A 19514-nucleotide genomic window follows, 5' to 3' on the forward strand; every position below is an offset into this window, starting at 1 on the left:
ACTCCCGCGGGAACAATATTGTAGGCCTTTGCCCTTCAGGACACCTGCATAAAATAAGATCTTTTTCGAGCAAGGGTGATGAAAAATATAATATTTTCGGTTACTGGTGGTGGTTAAAGAGAAGTCACAAAGTTTGTGACTCTCCCCTCCCCCTTGTCACAACATGTCACATTTTCTTGACCCCTTCCTCAACCTAAACGTGTGATGTAATTAATGGATGCCCCTAGTGAGAACTCAGTGGACGCGAAAAATATTGTGAATTATTATTCCACCTACCTACAGTAGCCGTCAATAATATGATTTTTGCACCTTACTTCTGTGTAATAAGGCGATAAATGGGAACATCATTGATGTCGAGTGTGCCGTGAGATAAGAAGCAATTCACCCACTGAACTTTTGACTTTAAGGACCTAGAGAATTTATTATCGGCTCCGTGGTAAAGATACGATGAACTTTATTCTAGTATGGAAACACGTAAGTACATTATATTAACCAAAAGGGGCCATTATGGTCCTAGGGTAAATGCGCCTATGGGAGACATCATTTTTCTTGCCGGTGGACACATGGATAGGTAACAACTAAATAATAAATATTTACTTACCTACTTACCAATGGATGCGTGGGTAAATTAATGAAAGCTGATACAAATTAGATGAATAAAACGAATTCGTACCTAACGCGATTGTGGTTTGTCTTACCTATTGAACTACTTTTCGCCATATTTATATAAACGGCCTAGCCTAGTCGGTAGTGACCCTACCTATGAAGCAAGCAAGGGGTCCCGGGTTTTAATCCCAATCAGGGCATTTATTTGTATATTTATCACGAATTATGGATGTTTTTTTATGATAGAGGAGTTAAAAGAGTAGACGGATCACCTGATGGTAAACGATTACCGCCGGCCATGGACACCTGCAACACCAGAGGGGTTGTAAGTGCGTTGCTGGCCTTTAAGATGGGAGTACGCTCTTTTTTTGAAGTTCTGAAGGTCTTATCGGTCCGAAAATACCGCAGGCAACAGTTCATTCCGCAGTTTAGCTGTGCGAGGCAGAAAGTTCCTGGAGAAACGCACAGTTGAGGACTGCCAACCATCTAAGTGGTGAGGATGAAAATGTTGTCGCGTAGGGCGACAGCGAAAAGAAGCGGCAGGGATTAATCCGAACAATTCCTCGGAGCACTCCGTTATACATGCGATAGAAAATGCAGAGCGAGGCCACATCTCTACGTAGCGTCAAGGAGTCAAGCTGATCCGAAATACGCTGGCAGTCGACAAGTCGAGTCGCTCTTCGTTTGATGCGGTCCAGAGGGAGAAGCTGGTACTGGGGTGCCCCGGTTTTCGATATAAGTACGTATTTATTTATATACGTATGTATATCGTCGCCTAGTGGCCATATTACAAGCTATGTTTAGTTTGGGGTTAGGTTGATCGGTGTTTAATTTTTAAAAGTACTTCCACTATACTAGTATAAATACATCCAATGAAATTTAAATTATTATTAAATGGAACAGAGTTGCTTTTATTTTGTTTCCTTCGATTTTAAAATGAAACAAATTCAACTCTATTTTCCAACACCATTGATTCAAATGTGACTGCCTATTTTTCTTGTATGGTGGCCCGCTAGAAGTACAATATTACTGTATTCATTTGTTTCCGCGACAGTGCACCTAATAAATTTCAATCGATATGACATTTAATGCCGATCATTTAGGACTCAATAGTAGGTAATTTGAGCCGCGCTACTCGATACTAAACCACTGTCTTACATTACTTGGGGCGACACCGTTCACACCATAGCTTAAATTATAAAGCACTTTATTATCCTAGCAATAAAGTTGTAATTAGCATACCTTTTCTCTGCTTTCTCTTGATATGGTTTCGTTAGGTTTAAGGCTGGAGTATTAATGAATAATGATCATATCATTCTTAACTCGATACAACCGCGAGTCTTTACAACTCTATCGACACAATATTTGCATGACTGAAAACAAACATTCATTATTGACACGATGTCATCATGGGGCCAAAAACTCACCGTGTTTAAAACGAAAGCTTGTATGGAGAAGCGGTCGTCTGCTATCCTCTTACCCACTTGTTCATAAAACTTTACGGGCCTGATTTAGTTAAGTTACAAATTCATAAGTCAAAATGACAGATCAGATAAAGACAAACGATTCATAGCTAATTCAGGCCAGTAACGCGTTTATTAATAACGCAGCAAAATAACAGCTAAAATTCTATTTTAAATTTAATACGTCAAGGTATTGGCCGGCAAATGTAGACAGGAGTTGGGGTTAAATTATATTTCTTGGATAAAAAAATCCTCAAAAGTGACATAAAAATATATTTAAAATCAAAAATCATACAACACATCTATAGCTTACTTCTAGTTAAGATCAATTTTACTTAATTTACGAATAATCTTTGCTTATTCATTCAATATTGCGTTGCAATTCAACCTTGCTGTCTTGATTATAAGGTTGAATGTTCAACGGTTTCATTAAAAACTCATATTACTGGGCATAGACGATATATCCTCGGAAGGGCTTTGACTTGAACTGAACGAACTAAGTGTTTCCCGCGTCTCCTCTTTGATTTTGAGATGGTCAGTGCTCGAAGGGGGGCGGGGAGGGAAGCGGTCTTTGTCTCTATGGTCCTTGTCTTTGCCGGATTTGTCTTTGCCGCTGTGTTTATGCTTGTGTTTGTGTTTGTGCTTTTTCTTTTCTTTCTTCTTTTTCTTTGCCTGTAACAAAATAATAATAAAAATGTGTTAATAAGCCATTCTAATAGGACGCGGGTCGACAACGTTCTTGCCAGTTTTCTGAGCTGGACCGTAAAAAAAATATTGTATGAGAGTTCTAATTCTCTGCCAAGTAATTTTAACCAGTCCGTGGATTATGGTTGGTAAAACCGGACATAACATGTCAACCCAGCTATAATCCGTTTTTAGGGTTCCGTAGCCAAATGACATAAAACGGAACCCTTATAGTTTCGCCATGTCCGTCTGTCTGTCTGTCTGTCTGTCTGTCTGTCTGTCCGAGGCTTTGCTCCGTGGTCGTTAGTGCTATAAAGCTGAAATTTGGCATGGATATATAAATCAATAAAGCCGACAAAGTCGTACAATAAAATCTAAAAATTTAATTTTTATTAGGGTACCTCTCCTACACGTAAAGTGGGGGTGAAATTTTTTTTTCGCTTCAACCCTAGAGTGTGGGGTATCGTTGGAAAGGTCTTTCAAAACTAATAGGGGTTTTTAAGAACTATTTTTTGATAAAGTGAATATATTCGGAGATAATCGCTCCGAAAGAAAAAAAAATGTGTCCCCCCCCCCCTCTAACTTTTGAACCATAGGTCCAAAAAATATGAAAAAAATCGTGGAAGTAGAGCTTAAGAAAGACATTAAATGAAAACTATAGCGGACATGATCAGTTTAGCTGTTTTTGAGTTATCGCAAAAAGTTTTCCCTTCATAGTAAAAAGACTTACTTTAATTAGGTACTGATTATGCAAATTTGCCTATTTGTTTAACTCGGGTGAAAGGTACCGTGTCATCCCTTGGTTAACAATTTATTATACTTTAAGCTCCAGTTTAGCTTATTGTCACGGAAGAGTAACTACGGAACCCTACACTGAGCGTGGCCCGACATGCTCTTGGCCGGTTATTTTAACATTAGAAAGAAAGTAAGCGTTTTTAACGTCTTTTTATTGAAAAACACTTTTTAAAAAAGTCACAGAAATATGTATTATCGTATACGATCATTTACATGCTTCTGTTTTCATGAATAATAGTTACCGTTTTTAACACATTCACTGCCAGGAACCCACCTGGTGGGCGCTCGTGAACTTTGTTCAGATGCCGGACAACCCGCTGGGCGGGTTGTTTTGTACGCAGCTATAGACCACCGGTTTCTGGGGTAGTGCGCCGTTTTTTGTCTGGCAGTGAATGTGTTAAAAAGTATTTTCCAAACATGTCAAGATTGTTTACCTTTTTTCTAATGCTAAAAACGAGCTATAGACGTAAAGTTTAAGTCATTCTTCGAACTTCCCCTAAAAGAGGGATACTATTCAGAAGAGTCAGCATATTTAGGTCTCGATCCTCTCTATTTATACTTCCCACGCTACCGCTAGGGAATTTAGCGGAGAAGCTTTCGATCTATGATGCTGACATTTATCACATGACAAAGACATTCATGACAACGTATTTTTGTCTGGAATTTTATTTGAAAACCAGATAAGTTACCTTAGGAGCGGCCATGTCGTCCTTGTCGCGGCGGAACATGCCGGGCTCGAAGCCGACGGGGCCCGACGAGCCGGGGATGCCGGGCAGCGGGGCTGCGTTGTCCGATATGAACTCCCGTTTTGAGTCGTCCTGTCAAACGAAACAAGTTCAATAAAATCTTTCGACCGCCATGATGTTATTTGCTTATTTAAAACTTAGCGGTTTCAAAATCGTCTTGATGTAGGCCAAAGGAAAGGGCAAGTCGCTCTTGGTGTCCAACTCCATTGGGGTTGGCATTATAATGTCGGAGTCTAAACTTAGGATCATGGTGGATGGTTTTTATTGGTGTACTTACAATTTCGACCTTACGTCTTTATAAAGAAGTAGCCTTTTTGAACAACTTACACCATTGTACACCATGATTGGCATATCATAGACCGAAGTGACGTCATTCTTGATGCCCAACTCCATTGGGGTTGGCATTATAATGTCCGAGTCTAAACTTAGGATCATGGTGGATGGTTTTTATTGGTGTACTTACAATTTCGACCTTACGTCTTTATAAGGAAGTAGCCTTTTTGAACAACTTACACCACTGTACACCATGATTGGCATATCATAGACCGAAGTGACGTCATTCTTGATGCCCAACTCCATTGGGGTTGGCATTATAATGTCGGAGTCTAAACTTAGGATCACGGTGGATGGTTCTTATTGGTGTACTTACAATTTCGACCTTACGTCTTTATAAAGAAGTAGCCTTTTTGAACAACTTACACCACTGTACACCATGATTGGCATATCATAGACCGAAGTGACGTCATTCTTGATGCCCAACTCCATTGGGGTTGGCATTATAATGTCGGAGTCTAAACTTAGGATCACGGTGGATGGTTCTTATTGGTGTACTTACAATTTCGACCTTACGTCTTTATAAAGAAGTAGCCTTTTTGAACAACTTACACCACTGTACACCATGATTGGCATATCATAGACCGAAGTGACGTCATTCTTGATGCCCAACTCCATTGGGGTTGGCATTATAATGTCCGAGTCTAAACTTAGGATCACGGTGGATGATTCTTATTGGTGTACTAACAATTTCGATCTTACGTCTTTATAAAGAAGTAGTCTTTTTGAAACTAACGCCACTGCACACCCAGATCGGCATGTTATGGACCGAAGTGATATCGATCTTGATATCTTCCTCCTTGATGTTAAAAAGGGAAGGACAAGTCGCTCCTGATGCCCAACTCCATTGGGGATGGCATTATAATGTCGGAGTTCAGACAGGACCACGGTGGATGGTTCTTATTGGTGTACTTACAATGTGGCCTTACGTATTTATAAAGTAGCCTTTTTAAACAACTCCCATCTTAAAGTTCGGCAACGCGCTTACAACCTCTCTGGTGTTGCAGGTGTCCATGAGCGGCGGTAATCTTACCATCAGGTGATCCGTCTGCTCGGTTGCCTACTGTATCATAAAAAAAAACTTACGTCACTGTACTCCCTGATTGGCATATCATAGACCGAAGTGACGTCATTCTTAATGTCCAAATTCATTGGGGTTTGCATTATGACGCCGGAGTCCAGACTTGGGACCGGAAGGGATGGTTCTTGTTGGTGTACTTACAATTTACACCTTAGGGGGCGTCCACAAATTACGTAACGCAAATTGGAGGGGGGGGGGGGGGTCAGGCCAAGCGTTACGGTCCTGTTACGTTGGGGAGGGAGGGGGGATCAAGGTTTGCGTTACGTCACGCACGATTTTATAATAATTCATAAAAAAAAATGTGTTTTTTTATGTATTATTATAAAATATTAGCCACAGAAGATGGGATCACCGCCGAAGCCGATACCGATTGTGAGAGCGATTCTGATTTATCTTTAATAGAATGTTTTAAGAAATGGATTCATAGATGATTAAATTTCTTGATTCCTTGAAACAGTTTAATGATTTATTAAAACAGACAGATTTTTGGTTAAAAAGTATCTATACTACCACCTGTCTTTCTTTTCTGAATATTAACCTAAAGATTTTTACAAAGCACTTGTTACGTAACGGAATTGAAGGGGGGGGTCCCAGATAAGCGTGACGGTCCTGTTACATGAGGGGAGGGGGGGGGGGGGGGGTCAAAAAATTAGGAATTTTGCGTTACGTAATTTGTGGACGCCCCCTTACGTCTTTATAATGAAATAGCCTTTTTGAACAACTTACGCCACTGTACACCCTGACCGGCATGTCATGGACCGAAGTAATATCGATCTTGATATCTTCTTCCTTGATGCTAGCCAAAGGAACGGGCAAGTCGCTCTTGATGTCCAACTCCATTGGGGTCGGCATTATGATTCCGGAGTCGAGGCTGGGAACTACGGTGGATGGCTCCTCGGCTTCGAATTTAATCTGACAAGAAAAATAAAAGCGTTAAAGATGTCTTCCTCGCATTATCCCGGCTTTGTGCCACAGAGCCTGGGGTTTGGAAACTAATCTTAACCCTTTGAACGCCACGCGTATCGTACGCGGCGCGTAATCGTGAACCTTGTCGGTACGCATGAAGGTCGATATTGGGCAGAAACCGCGCGCTCCATATGACGTCTTTGGCGGTCAAAAGGTTAAGAATTGGCGTAGACACTAATTTTTACGAAAGCCATAGTAGTAACCATATGACCTTTCAATCCAGTGGGGAAACTATGCCTTATAGGTATTGGTCTGGTTTCCTCACGATGTTTTCCTTCACCTAAAAGCGGCTGGTAAATATATAAGGATATATCGCACATAAGTTTCGAAAAACTCATTGGTACGAGCTTGGATTTGAACCCGCGACCTCAAGATTGAAAGCGGCACGCTCTTACCGCTAGGCTACCAGCGGATCAGCGCTAAAAGTAAAAGCTTCAGAAATATATAAAGTCTAAGAAAAGTCCCCTAAGTCTCAGGCATCCTTGAATCTCAAAAAATCGATTGGAGGCTTAAAGGACCCTAGCCGACCTTTGTTCACGTTCATGTTTGTCTAAACCTGTATAATGGATAAATTACCTCAGGAATTTCTTGTTTAATAACAGGTTTGTTCAACTCCATCTCTCGCAGCCTTTCCCTGTCCTTCTCCCTATCCTTTTCCCGCTCGAGCCTCTCTCGCTCTTTGTGCTGCATTTGTTTCATCATGGCCTGAATCTCTGGCAGAGGTACGCATATGGGCCGCTTGAGCCCATACAAGGTGTAGTAAAGATCAACTAAATCGCATCTGAGTCGCGCGTCGTTTGACAGGTGGCTGTTTACATTGTTCCATAGTCTGAAAGAAAAATAATTAGAGAGCTAACTTAAAATGAAGCATACCGGTTGTTTATTTAGTCACCTGCAATAATTTACGGGTTGAATATATTGGCCATACTGAGCAACTTTTACTATGGGACCAATACCAAAATCGCGAAAAAAAATTGGCTATTTCATACATTTTGGCTGTCAGACCTTGAGATTTTCTATGGGAAAGTAAATTTTTTTTTCGAAATTTCGTGGTTGTTCCCAAAGTAAAAGTTGCTCAGTATGACCTATATATTAAGCCCGTACATTATTGAAGGTGACTAAATAAACACTCTGTATAAAAAAACTTGTTTTACATTTCGTGCTCATCCAATTAACACATTCACTGCCAGACAAAAAACGGCGCACTACCCCAGAAATCGGTAGTCTATAGCTGCGTACAAAACAACCAGCCCAGTGGGTTGTCCGGCATCTGAACAAAGTTCACAAGCGCCCACCAGGTGGGCTCCCGGCAGTGAATGTGTTAAAAATGGTCGCCGTATGTATAGTCGTACGAACTTATTGTCAGTTAACATATAGAATGGCGCATGGTGAGGAGCTAAGGTACTTCTTTATATTTCTTTAGCTATAATAATATGCAGCGTGACAAGCAAAAATGTGGCCTAATGCTAGAACGATAAGATATACCTGTGCACAACCGCCTCCGTGTCCAACCTATGCCGCTGTGCCTTCTCGAAAGGCGGATTGTTGACCAGTAATCGAGCTAGTCCGTGTCGAACGTGTGGGTCGGGATCGCTTTCTACTGTGGTTAGGAGAGAACTAAGGTCTTCTGGCTTGCCGTCGACGCGGACAAAGTCGACTAAGCACTCGAAAGCGGCGAGGCGTACGTCTGGAAAAAACGTGGTTAATGGTTAAATTAACGTTATACATTTTTTTTTTATTCGTTTGTTGAGAGAACTAACGGAAAATTTATATAAATACATAATTGATTGAGATAAGAGTATATTCAATAAAAACTAGACATAAAAATAAATAATAATATTCGCGATAAAGACAGACAACAAACAGGTGGTTGTAGGGGTGGAGGAAATACTTACCAACATATTGCCCGTATTGGGCATAAGCCTCAAACCAAACACAGTGGGTATGCCCGGCAGATGTCCGCACTGCTGCAACCGCCGTATGGACCTTAGACAGCTGACTGTCACTGTATTCTCGTAGCACAACAACACTTTCTCTAAATTTAGTAGTCCTAAAAATTATGCAAGGGTAACTTACCAACATATTGCCCGTAATGGGCATAAGCCCTAAACACAGTGGGTATGCTCGGCAGATATCCGCACTACTGCAACCGCCGTATGGACCTTAGACAGCTGTCGGTCATTGTATTCTTGTAGCATGGTAACACTTTCTTTCTTTAGTATTTCTATAAATTATTCAATGGTAACTTACCAACATATTGCCCGTACTGGGCATAAGCCCTAAACACAGTGGGTATGCTGGGCAGATGTCCGCACTGCTGCAACCGACGTATGGACCTTAGACAGCTGACGGTCACTGTATTCTTGTAGCACGGCAACACTTTCTCTAAATTTAGGACGCGGGTTATCTCTTCTAGAACTAGTTTTGTATCCGCAGCAAGGGAGTCTGCTGTTATTGGGGCACCCTGTAAATAAATTGGATTTATTGAAATTTGAATCGAATTGGAAATAGAAATTTATAAACAAATGACGGTGTTTGCATCATAATTAAAAAGGCAAGACCCAATTTTTGCCATCCAAGGAAAAAAAGGAAGATTAGAGGATGGTTTCCCTTTTACCTGCCTGCCTACAAAAAGTAATTGAAGAAGAAACAACTAGCGCTGATGATAGCCTAAACTAAGTAGATTTTTTTAAACAGACTTCGTAATTTCACACCCAAACTTGTACCAATGAGTTTCTCAATACTGACGTGCGACATATAGTTTGATATTCACCATTCGCTTTTCTCAATAAGGTCTAATTTTACCTCTGAGTTGGTCAGTCACTTTGTAACCATTGCGCCAATTTTCTGAAATTTGGTATAGCAATAACACCCCAGGGCCCTCAGCGGGCCGTGATTAAAAGCCTGCATGTAAAAAAGTCAGGAACACGATGGCTTACCGGTTGCAGCACAGATATGACGGGGGTGATGGTCGCCGTCAACGCATCGACCAACGCCGCTTTATAATAATTGTCAGAGAAGTGGTTCTTCGAGTTGTCGTTGTACTTGAAGAGGTCGAGAAGGAATCTCACCACTTCGGGCGGGCAGATGCCGTGGATGTTGCGAAGGCCTGGTGAAAGGAGTTAATATTTCAAGAAGAAAGCTTTAAAGTAAAGTAACTTATGGAATTGATTTAAGACCATGGGCACATGTCGATTAATGCCGATGGCACGACGGATGATCCATGAAAAAATGGATCCACCATGTAAGTTCATGATCTAATTTAGGTATAATAATAATAAACCACCTAGAAGTAAATACAGTCAGCAGCAGAAGTAGCGAAGCGATCTCAAGACAACTTGGTTGTTAAGAGAATAAGACAGTGTGCAGATCAAGACAGTTCGCCGCGCTCGTCCAGGGGTGTACTCTATTGCCTTGGTAATAAGGGTGATGACATTTTGACTAAAATACAAAAATCTCAGTTCTGCAATGGAATTCCGCTTTGTGCTTATAGAACGAAATGAAATACATAGAAATACCTATCTAATGACCTAATTCTTAACTCTATTAGTTCTTGGGCCATTTTGATGCGTAGTCCTTTATGTCAATCTTACCTGCCATAGCGACCGGTATAGTCTTCTGCAAGAAGTAATGCTGCAAGTTGTCGAAGTTGTTCTGTTTGATGATGTGCGGCGCCGAGAACGATCCGAACATCTTGCGGAATATCGTCAACATGGCCGGGGGACCCGCCCATGAGCTGATCATTGCGTTTGCCACCTAGAAACCAAAAAATATATGTTTAAAAAAGTATTGTAAAGCTCAAGCTCATATACTGAAATGCCAGAAAGGTTTTCTTACATCACGTCGGTGGCAAACAAGTTAGTGTGAAGTGAAGGATTTTGAATACAGCCATCATACTGGCAACTAGATAGATAGAAAGATAAACCGTTTATTCTCTTGCCAGAATACACACATATAAACAAAAAATGATAGAAACAATAGCAACACCAAAATAAAAATAAAATAAAGAACAAAAAGCATCAATAAAAGGGTCATGTAGGTTTCCTGTGTGCGTTGCAGCAAAACAAAAGGATTCTGGCTTAGTAATACCAAAGAGAATTTGAAATAGAGGTGGATTATCAATAAAAATTTTGTAGCCACAGTAAATTTGTTAAATATCAAAAAGTGGCGCCATCTAATAGATCAAAGGCCAAAGGTATGGCGACATCGTTTCGAGCGATGGCGCAACTTTTTGATATTTAACAAATTTAACACATATCAGTGAAAGGATAAGGATCAAAGTCAAATGGCGTTCTAAAAGTATTAATCATGTGTCTAAAGATGGCAGTAAATTTACAATGGCTAAAAAAAATTCTTTGACAATCCACCTCTATTTCAAATTCTCTTTGGTAATACGCTGCACTCCTTCGAGTGAAACACTGATAACTCTGCTAGAACCCAGATCACGAACAGATTATCGATGTACCAAAAAAAATAGATATACAAAAAAAAATAGTACATTGCCAGAGTATTCAAATTCAAATTCGTCAGACAATCCACCTTAATCTTATAATTTTGTGTTCATTTTCTATAGTAGACATCAACGCCTGTTTCGTCGCTGGTTCAGAGCAGTTGTCTAAAGCATTGATGATTTTACTCTGAGCTATTACTTATGAAACTCAACTTTGTATCTATAATAATATATGCACGCAAAATAGGCGCGAATTGCGACGTCGAGTTGCGGAAACCCAGCCCGCGAATACGAATCTATAATAATAAGACTCACCTTCGTCAAACAATGCGCCGCCCTACACCTGATCTTATAATAAGTTTGTTCATTTTCTATAGTATCAGTCAACGCTTTTCTTGTCGCTGGTTCAGGGTAGTTATGTAAGGCGTCGATGGCTTCGCTTTGGGCTGTGACGTCACGCTCGTGTCTGAGTTGGTACTGCCATTGGTAGTCAGGTTGTGATATGACAGTGCTCCGTAAAAGGGACATCTCGGGGTCAAGACGGATCCAGAGTACTGGAGAATCACTATAAAATAAATTATTCAACATTAATTTTGCGCAAAAGGAAGCCGATTGAGTGTCGACTCTTACGATAAAAATCGCTACGCGACTCTGTAAGGCGTGTGTATAAATGTTAAATAAAGCAGTGAAGGAAAAATTCATCGAGATTAAGTAAGTTTAGGCAAAGAGGATTTGAAATAGAGGTGGATTGACAAAGAGGACTTTGTAGCCACAGTTTTACTGCCATCTTTCAACACATGATTAAAACTTTTAGAACGCTATTTTAATTTGATCCATATTATTTCCCTGATAAAAAAATGAAAAATATCTTTATTATCTATTTACAGACATAGTAAACATTTGCTGGGGCCTCTCTTTAGGCTTACAAGACCTGTGTTGAGACGTTCCGCTCTTCCACAAACGTAATTACTTATAGGTACATTATATCACAGAATTTTTTTTTTTAGGTATTTATATATATTTATTACATATATAATTTTTAATGTTTAGGATAGGACTGTGTGCGTGTGTGTGTGTGTGATATGTGTTAAATTTGTTAAATGTCAAAAAGTGGCGGCATCTAATAAATCAAAGGGCAGAGGTATGGCGGCATCGTTTCGAGCGACGGCGCGACAACCTTTAGCCGATGCAAAACAACGACGATAACAAATTTAACACGTATTAGTAAAATAATAAGGATCAAAGTCAAATGACGTTATAAAAGTTTTGAAAATGTGTCGAAAGATGGCAGTAAATTTACTGTGGCTACCTCTATTTCAAATTGTCTTTGGTTTAGGTGGCTCAGTTGGATAGAGCATCATGACTGGTGTTCCTAAGATTTTTTCTAACTTTTTTTATTTTCATTCTATCGTTTTATTTTGTGCTATTGTTTATGAAGATCAAACTTTAAAATAACTGAGTAATATAATAACTAATAACTTTACGAAATAAAAAAATCAGTTCCATTATTTTCAGTTCTTGAGAGACTTTTAAATTGTAATATACTTTAAAAAGGATCGACAGAGAATGAACTTTCCCAATTTCTTATTTATGGCGCGAGTCACATTCATATAAAATAAGAGAAACATTGAACAACTTACTCCATAGCCGACAGATCCATATCAACCTCTTCCCCCGTACACAGCGGAATCTTCTTCTTCTTATTCCTCCTGCTCTTACTGTGGCACGTTATATCAGCCTTCACCACCGTGTTTTCTATTTGAAGAGTGTGTTTGAATGTGCCGTCTAACTCCTGAAGTTGGACGAGGAGAGGCCCGACGTATTTACGGATGCCGCGTTCATGGACGCAGTCTTGACGGATTTCGAGTTCTACTGTGTTTCTGTAGACAAATAAAAGAATATTATATAATTTTTTAAGGGTTCCGTACCCAAAGGGTAAAACGGGACCCTATTACTAAGACTCCGCTGTCCGTCCGTCTGTCACTAGGCTGTATCTCATGAATCTTCAACAGGTGAAATTTTCACAAATGATGTATTTCCGTTGCCGCCCTCGGTGGGCGAGTCCGACTCGCACTTGTCTGATTTTTATGTTTCCATTATTTGTAATGCAAAGGCAAATTAAGGTACATTGTAAGTTTATCAGGTTTTGTTTTCAGTAACAAGAATTTCATTTCCCGGTTCTGGGGATGGTCGGAACCGGGCCAGATTCTCAAGGCATCTTATGATTATTTTGAAGAAATTGTTCGTGTTAGCGTACAATCTTTATGAACGACTTATTTTTATATAAATAATTACATAAGTATTAATAAATGACTTTTTTTATCTATAAAAGAAAACAACACTCGCTCCTATTAAATACTAACGACAGCAGAAACTTGGCATGTTCGAACCCATTAATCCGCAAATACCGCCAGTCACTATAAATATCACCCTCACGAACAAACTCGTGTCAGCAAGACATAATGTACCTAAGTGAATTGTGAAACTTACAAAACACTCACCGTTTCCTATTAAACACTGAGGTCAGCTGAAACTTGGCATGCCCGCCTGTCCGGACCCACTGGTCCACAAACACCGCCATATCTTTCCCAGTCACCGTGAATATCGCCCTCACGAACAAATTCGTTGACAGCAGGAGATGTCCCCATAGCCCTCCTCCTATTTTAGTGTTGGCGGCGTTAGTAGCAAGGGACAGCTGCTTGTTGAATACTTGGAGGAGGAGTTCTTGACCGATACGTTGTTCTAACATTCGGAGTACTAAATGGGATTTTTTTCGCATCACCTGCAATATATAGGGAATTTTTCGTTTATTTATTGTAACCACTAGAAAGTTTTAATTTCACAAAGGCAAATATTATCGTTTTGGGTTCCTACTCATTTAATTAACCCTTTGCCAGATTGTACCAATCTAGGTTTCCCAACAAATCCTAATATATTCCAAATACGTAGTTCCCTAATGATGAAATGATGATTCATTTCTAGACAAGTAATATTTCCCAAAAGACTAATTTAATTTGAACCTTAAATCGGATTGCTAAGGTTGAAATTAAATTGACACGTATGTGGTCCATAAATCGTACTATGCCTGGAAAAGGGTTAAAAATCTTATCCAACTAATCCAATTGAATTCCGGGATTTTGAGCAAATTATTGTTCTTTGGCTTTTCAATCCAACACTGAATGAAAAAATGAGAACAATATCTTTTTAACAAATTATCTTTTCCTTTGGTTAGAAGGGAAAATTAAATAGATACCCACGAGACAACTATGAGGACTTTCCTAAGATAAATGTCGTTTGAAAGTCCCAATTACTCGGTTTTCATAATGTTAGTATGTTGACTTACTTCAATATATCTTGGTGACATGGTGTGTACATTTCTGACTGGGAAATAAAACACGTCTTTGGGATCAACGCGAGCTCCACTCGCCGGCGGTTGCCATGGATCAAGAACAATGCCGCCATATTGCTCTTCGTATGTCACAACCTGTTTTAAAACAAAAATAATTATGAATTACCAAGTAGTTCAGCTAAATGACACTGAAAATTATACAAATACAGGGTCAGAAAAGTTACGTATGCTTTCATTTCATACGTTCGTTTTATTTTCCCTATCCCGCATAATACGCTTTCTCGCTTAAGACGCGTTTTTGGTGGGGTCCCTGAAAAATCGTATTAAACGGGTTATACTGTATTGTATTCTCAAGCGAATTTCGTAAGCGAATTTTGTAAATTATTTTTGAGAATAAATTTCTTAGACCATACATGACACTGAAAATATAGTTAGGCAAACCATTATTTATTTAAACTTTATTGCACAAAAGAAAACTTATCCTACAAAAGGCGGACTTAATGCCAAAAGGCATTCTCTACCAGTCAACCTTAAGGTAAAGCAGAGATTGTGGGCGGTGCTAAAAGTTACTACTAGGTACTATTAACAAAATAACACAAAAGCTAGAAAACCATTGTGGCAATCCAAGGTAGAAAAAGCATCAAGGTCAATTTCTGCACCAAATTTTTTTACATTTCGTGCCTGTTGGCCAGAATTGAAAGTTTAGGTGCTGAGATCCGAGGTATTAAAAAACTATTACATAAAACATAATTTAAAAAAAAGGTCATATCTGGTCATGATGCTGTTTTGCCGCAACAGGGTAGAATTCCGACAGTAACTTTCACCTAGCAGCTGGCCACATAAATCAAAGTACCAACCTCTTGCAACTCCTGATGCGTCCAATACTTATACTCATTATTGCCAAAGCACTTCTTCGAATACAACCCACACAGATAATCAGGAATACCCTTGGCCAGCCACAGATCCGACCAGTTCTGCATAGTGATGAAGCAGCCAAAGAATTGTTCTGCTACGGCTTGAGCCATGGCTTTGCGGCTGATGTAGGTTTGGTCTATGATGGCTATTGAGTGGAGAAGGTGGACGCTTAGGATGGACATTGTGGTGTAGGCTGTTGCGTCATCTTCGGTCTGGAAATATGAGGAGTTCATTAAAAACATCATGATGAACTTAATAATTTTGGATGAAAAATTTGGGTGAAAATGCTCTTCAAGAAAAGGGGCTCTTAAACTACGCCTACAACTAGAATAGTCATATAGCCGTCACGTAAATCGCAATCTACGTAAAACACCTAAACGGTATAAATTCCTCCTGATTTTAGTTTTGTTTTGCGTGCGTGTGTGAAATTACACATGTGAGCATAGGTACACCTATATTGAAGGGGCGCGCGGTTCTAAACAAGTTATCTAGTAGTTGTCTAGTATCAAGTTATTAGTATAGGTATGAATGATTTTTTGATCAAACTTGGCAAAAATCAACTTACAGACGAAAAAGACGAATAATTATAATGAGGTGGATATAATTAATACATTTTAGACAATTCCTTGCGAGGCAGCTATTTTCAAATATACATTTTTTTTTTATCTATATAGAATTTACCTCATCAACGAAAACCTGTTTGTAGCTCGGATATGGATACCTAGTGGATAAAGTCTCTTCATAGAACTCAAATGCCTCATGTAGGTATCGTACAGTGTTCTTAAGTATTTGCATCAGATTCGGTAAACAGTAGTGCGTTACTTCATTCATGAATGGATCTACGTATGTCTCAAATGGCCTGAAAAATAAGAAGTTATATGGTTTATCAAAACAGATTAGTATTCTTAGAAATTTTTAAAATCATAACTATTAATGACATACATACATAAAACATTATCTTTTCTACATACAAGACCATCCACCATGGGAAATGTGTCACTATTTTCTTTAATCTTTTTTATCCCCATTTTATGAAATATTTCATATATGTCTAGTAGGATGGTGATACATATTATTAAATTTCTTTACTCAATAACCAAAGAGACATATATATAGTGGAATGTCTTCAGTACACAACATCGAACAGCTCTCCACATGACACTGCAGTCAGGGAATCGTCGACTGAATTCTAGCCTCCATGTGCAGGGCTCAGTGAAGCTTTCGATGCAGGGAAACTAGAGGCGAGCTGAGTGCCCGTAGGTAATCTAAGAATGCGTACAATTTACAAGACTTACCCAATCGCCAAAGCGATATTCGGTGCACAAGCTGGTGTATTAACCACATAATGGAATGTCTTCCGTCTATGGTCAGGAGTGTACACAACATCCAGCAGCTCTCCACATGACACTGCTGTCAAGGACTCGTCGACAGTGAACTCTAGCTTCCAAGTGCAAGGTTCAGCGAAACTGTCAACACAGGGGAACCAGAGGCGAGCTGAGTGGCCGTAGGTAAACATGTGAGCTGATTTCTGAAAAAGAAAAATGTGTGTGAAAGTTCACTTCTGTTATCCAATAGGTTAAATTGAGCATGCGACAGAACAGTAAAACTACATTATCTTCTGGATGTAGTTGTGTAGTAGTACACCAACATGCTAATAGTTACAATGTTATTACAAAAGAAACCATACTCCTTATATGTTTACATTTGTAATTTAGGGTGGTTCAAAAAACCTTTGTTATTTACTTTTCCGACTGGGCACCCCCTTATTTAGTTACGCTTATTATGCTGATAAAATACACCAAGTTTTGTAACTTTATCTCAAGTAGAAGGGGGTGCTCAACCACTTTGAATTTATTTTATGTTGTATGGAATTCAAAAAACGGAAGTATTTACTGTTTGGATTTTTATTTAAGAATCCGATTTCACGCTATTTGAAAATATGATTCATAAGTTTTGAAGTAGAATAGTTGTTTTAGTTAACATAAAAAAACTTAATCTTTTTATAATTTTTCATGTTAGATTTTTTGAATTTCAAGTAAAGAATTTGTAATAATTACATAAAAATGGTTTTATTTACCTTATAACTTATAAATCACATTTTCAAATAATGTGAAAACAACTACTTATATAAAAATCTAAAAATAATTATTTAATTTTTTTGGAGTTCATACAATGTTATAAATAAAAGTTGCACATATCTCTACACTCTTTCATTCATAATTTCAAATTAATATGCCTGAATATTTTCAGATTGCTGTTGGTTTATAGAAAGGTACGATTGAATAGATGATGTCATTCACAAAGACACATTGACTCCGTAATGTCATGTTATTAAAGGTTAGATTTAACAAATCCGTGTGTCACTAGCCGGGTCCACACAGAGTGAGTATACGCACGAGGAAATTGTAGTGTGTAGAACTTTTATATGTGCTCGCTGGCTCGCTCTGTGTGGACCCACCTACTGTGGATGACACGAACTATAGTTGTTCTCAACATTTATTTAAAAAAGGATTTGCAATATAAAACAATAGTTTAAAATTGATTACTTACCTCAACCAAGGATCCCTCACCTTCTGGTACCACAAAATGCATCCCACCCTGTGGAGACTCCAAAGAGAACTCAATTCCAATGCGGAGGCCTCTACCCTCGCCAACCAGGTGAGCTGCATCATCAGGGACTTGGATGTGGAGCTCTCCGGAATTGTGGTCTGGGTCAATTTTCTGAGCTGCTGCTAGGTGGCATTGTGAGAATACTTCTAGGGATCTCCTGTTGAGGAAATTATACTGAAGTGTTGTGCAATAGGGATGACACTTGAATTTTATTTACAAAACTCTACTTAAATAGATAAAAAACAATAACATTTTTGAAAAATTAAAGAGGTTTGACTATTTTCTGTGAGGGAGAAGGACATGATGTCTCTTTCCCTCAAAACTAAGATAATAAATATTATCTTATGTAGTTGAGCATGCAGAGAAACGTCAAGATGTGCCAACCCTAATAATTGATCATAGCAATACTGAGTTGAATGGAGCCGAGAATGCCCAAAAGGATCAGTGTTGCTCCACTGATTGAGTGTCAACATAATCAACATAATTTGAATTGATTAATAATTTTAAAGCCTTAGTCATTTAATAGCATAATGTAAGTGTGTGTGTTGCATGTTTTGAATCTCAGATAAAATTATTTATTTATAAAATACGTACGTGTTAGGATCCGCTTGGCAGATATCCAAGAATGGGTCACAATATTGAAAGTTAGCTTCATATCGGTCATTCAGGCAAACGCGATAGATACGACATTGCTTCGCATTAAGTCTTATGTATCGCAAGTTATCTTTCAATGGAACTACGGTCAGTTCGACGAAGCCCTGGAAACAAAGTTATACGAAGATATAAAATAACCTAAAAAAGTTGTTTAGATATATTAACGCAAACAAACGTTATGAACCGTTCAAACTCACAATAATACTTCTCCTCTCAAAGCTTATGCCAGTCAAACTGAGAATTTGGTGAGCTGTAAATAAATCATACAGTTATTAGCAAAAACAAACTCAAACATAAAACAACAAACAAGATCATCCCGATACTTATAATTTAAATGGGCGACAGTTGTCGCCAGTGCGCTCTTTCTTCATGGTATGTAGAAATCACTCATATTTCTCGTGAGATTAAAGGAAACTGAGTCAATTTTATGCTATAAACCATTAAAACTACAAAAACTCAGCGACTAAACTGACGCGAGCTGAAACGAAATGACAACTTGAGTTGACAATGACAGACAACGACAATGACAGCTGGAAAAACTAGTCTATTATGAAAGGTAGAGGCAAGGAACAAAATCTCCTTAGGCAGAACTGTTGCAAAAGTGTCCAGCGGTCAGCTATAAATAATAGTTCCAAATCTCTCCAGAGTAGCGCTAGAGTAGCTAAGGACCTAGGCGTTATTGACGGAGTGAAGTGCGCTGTCTATGATTTGATTTTTTCCTCAAGTATTCTAGGTACTGGGCGGCTACCGGGAAAATCGAAATTCGTCAATTGCGGGCATTTTTCTCTGTCACTCTAATGACGTCTTACTAAGAGTAAAAGAGAAAGATCCCCGCAATTTGCGAATTTCGGTTTTCGCGGTA

General features: G+C 38.9%; 1 protein-coding gene across 1 annotated transcript; it reads right to left on the reverse strand.

The window, feature by feature from the left end:
• Positions 1-2325: 2325 nt before the first annotated feature.
• LOC133521205 (transcription initiation factor TFIID subunit 2) lies at positions 2326-19160 on the reverse strand. The gene is made up of 19 exons (XM_061856040.1): positions 18979-19160; positions 18850-18903; positions 18593-18756; positions 17939-18155; positions 16684-16916; positions 16070-16247; positions 15331-15600; positions 14468-14608; positions 13626-13906; positions 12765-13004; positions 11440-11689; positions 10268-10430; positions 9614-9783; positions 8925-9138; positions 8160-8361; positions 7251-7503; positions 6435-6620; positions 4238-4366; positions 2326-2741 (listed from the first exon to the last, which is right to left on the reverse strand). The coding sequence occupies exons 1-19, from the start codon at positions 19021-19023 to the stop codon at positions 2499-2501; spliced, it is 3633 nt and encodes a 1210-aa protein (XP_061712024.1). The 5' UTR covers positions 19024-19160; the 3' UTR covers positions 2326-2498.
• Between the last annotated feature and the right edge of the window lie 354 nt (positions 19161-19514).

The sequence above is a fragment of the Cydia pomonella genome, chromosome 9 (genome assembly GCF_033807575.1).
Source record: "Cydia pomonella isolate Wapato2018A chromosome 9, ilCydPomo1, whole genome shotgun sequence".
Lineage (NCBI taxonomy): Eukaryota > Metazoa > Arthropoda > Insecta > Lepidoptera > Tortricidae > Cydia > Cydia pomonella.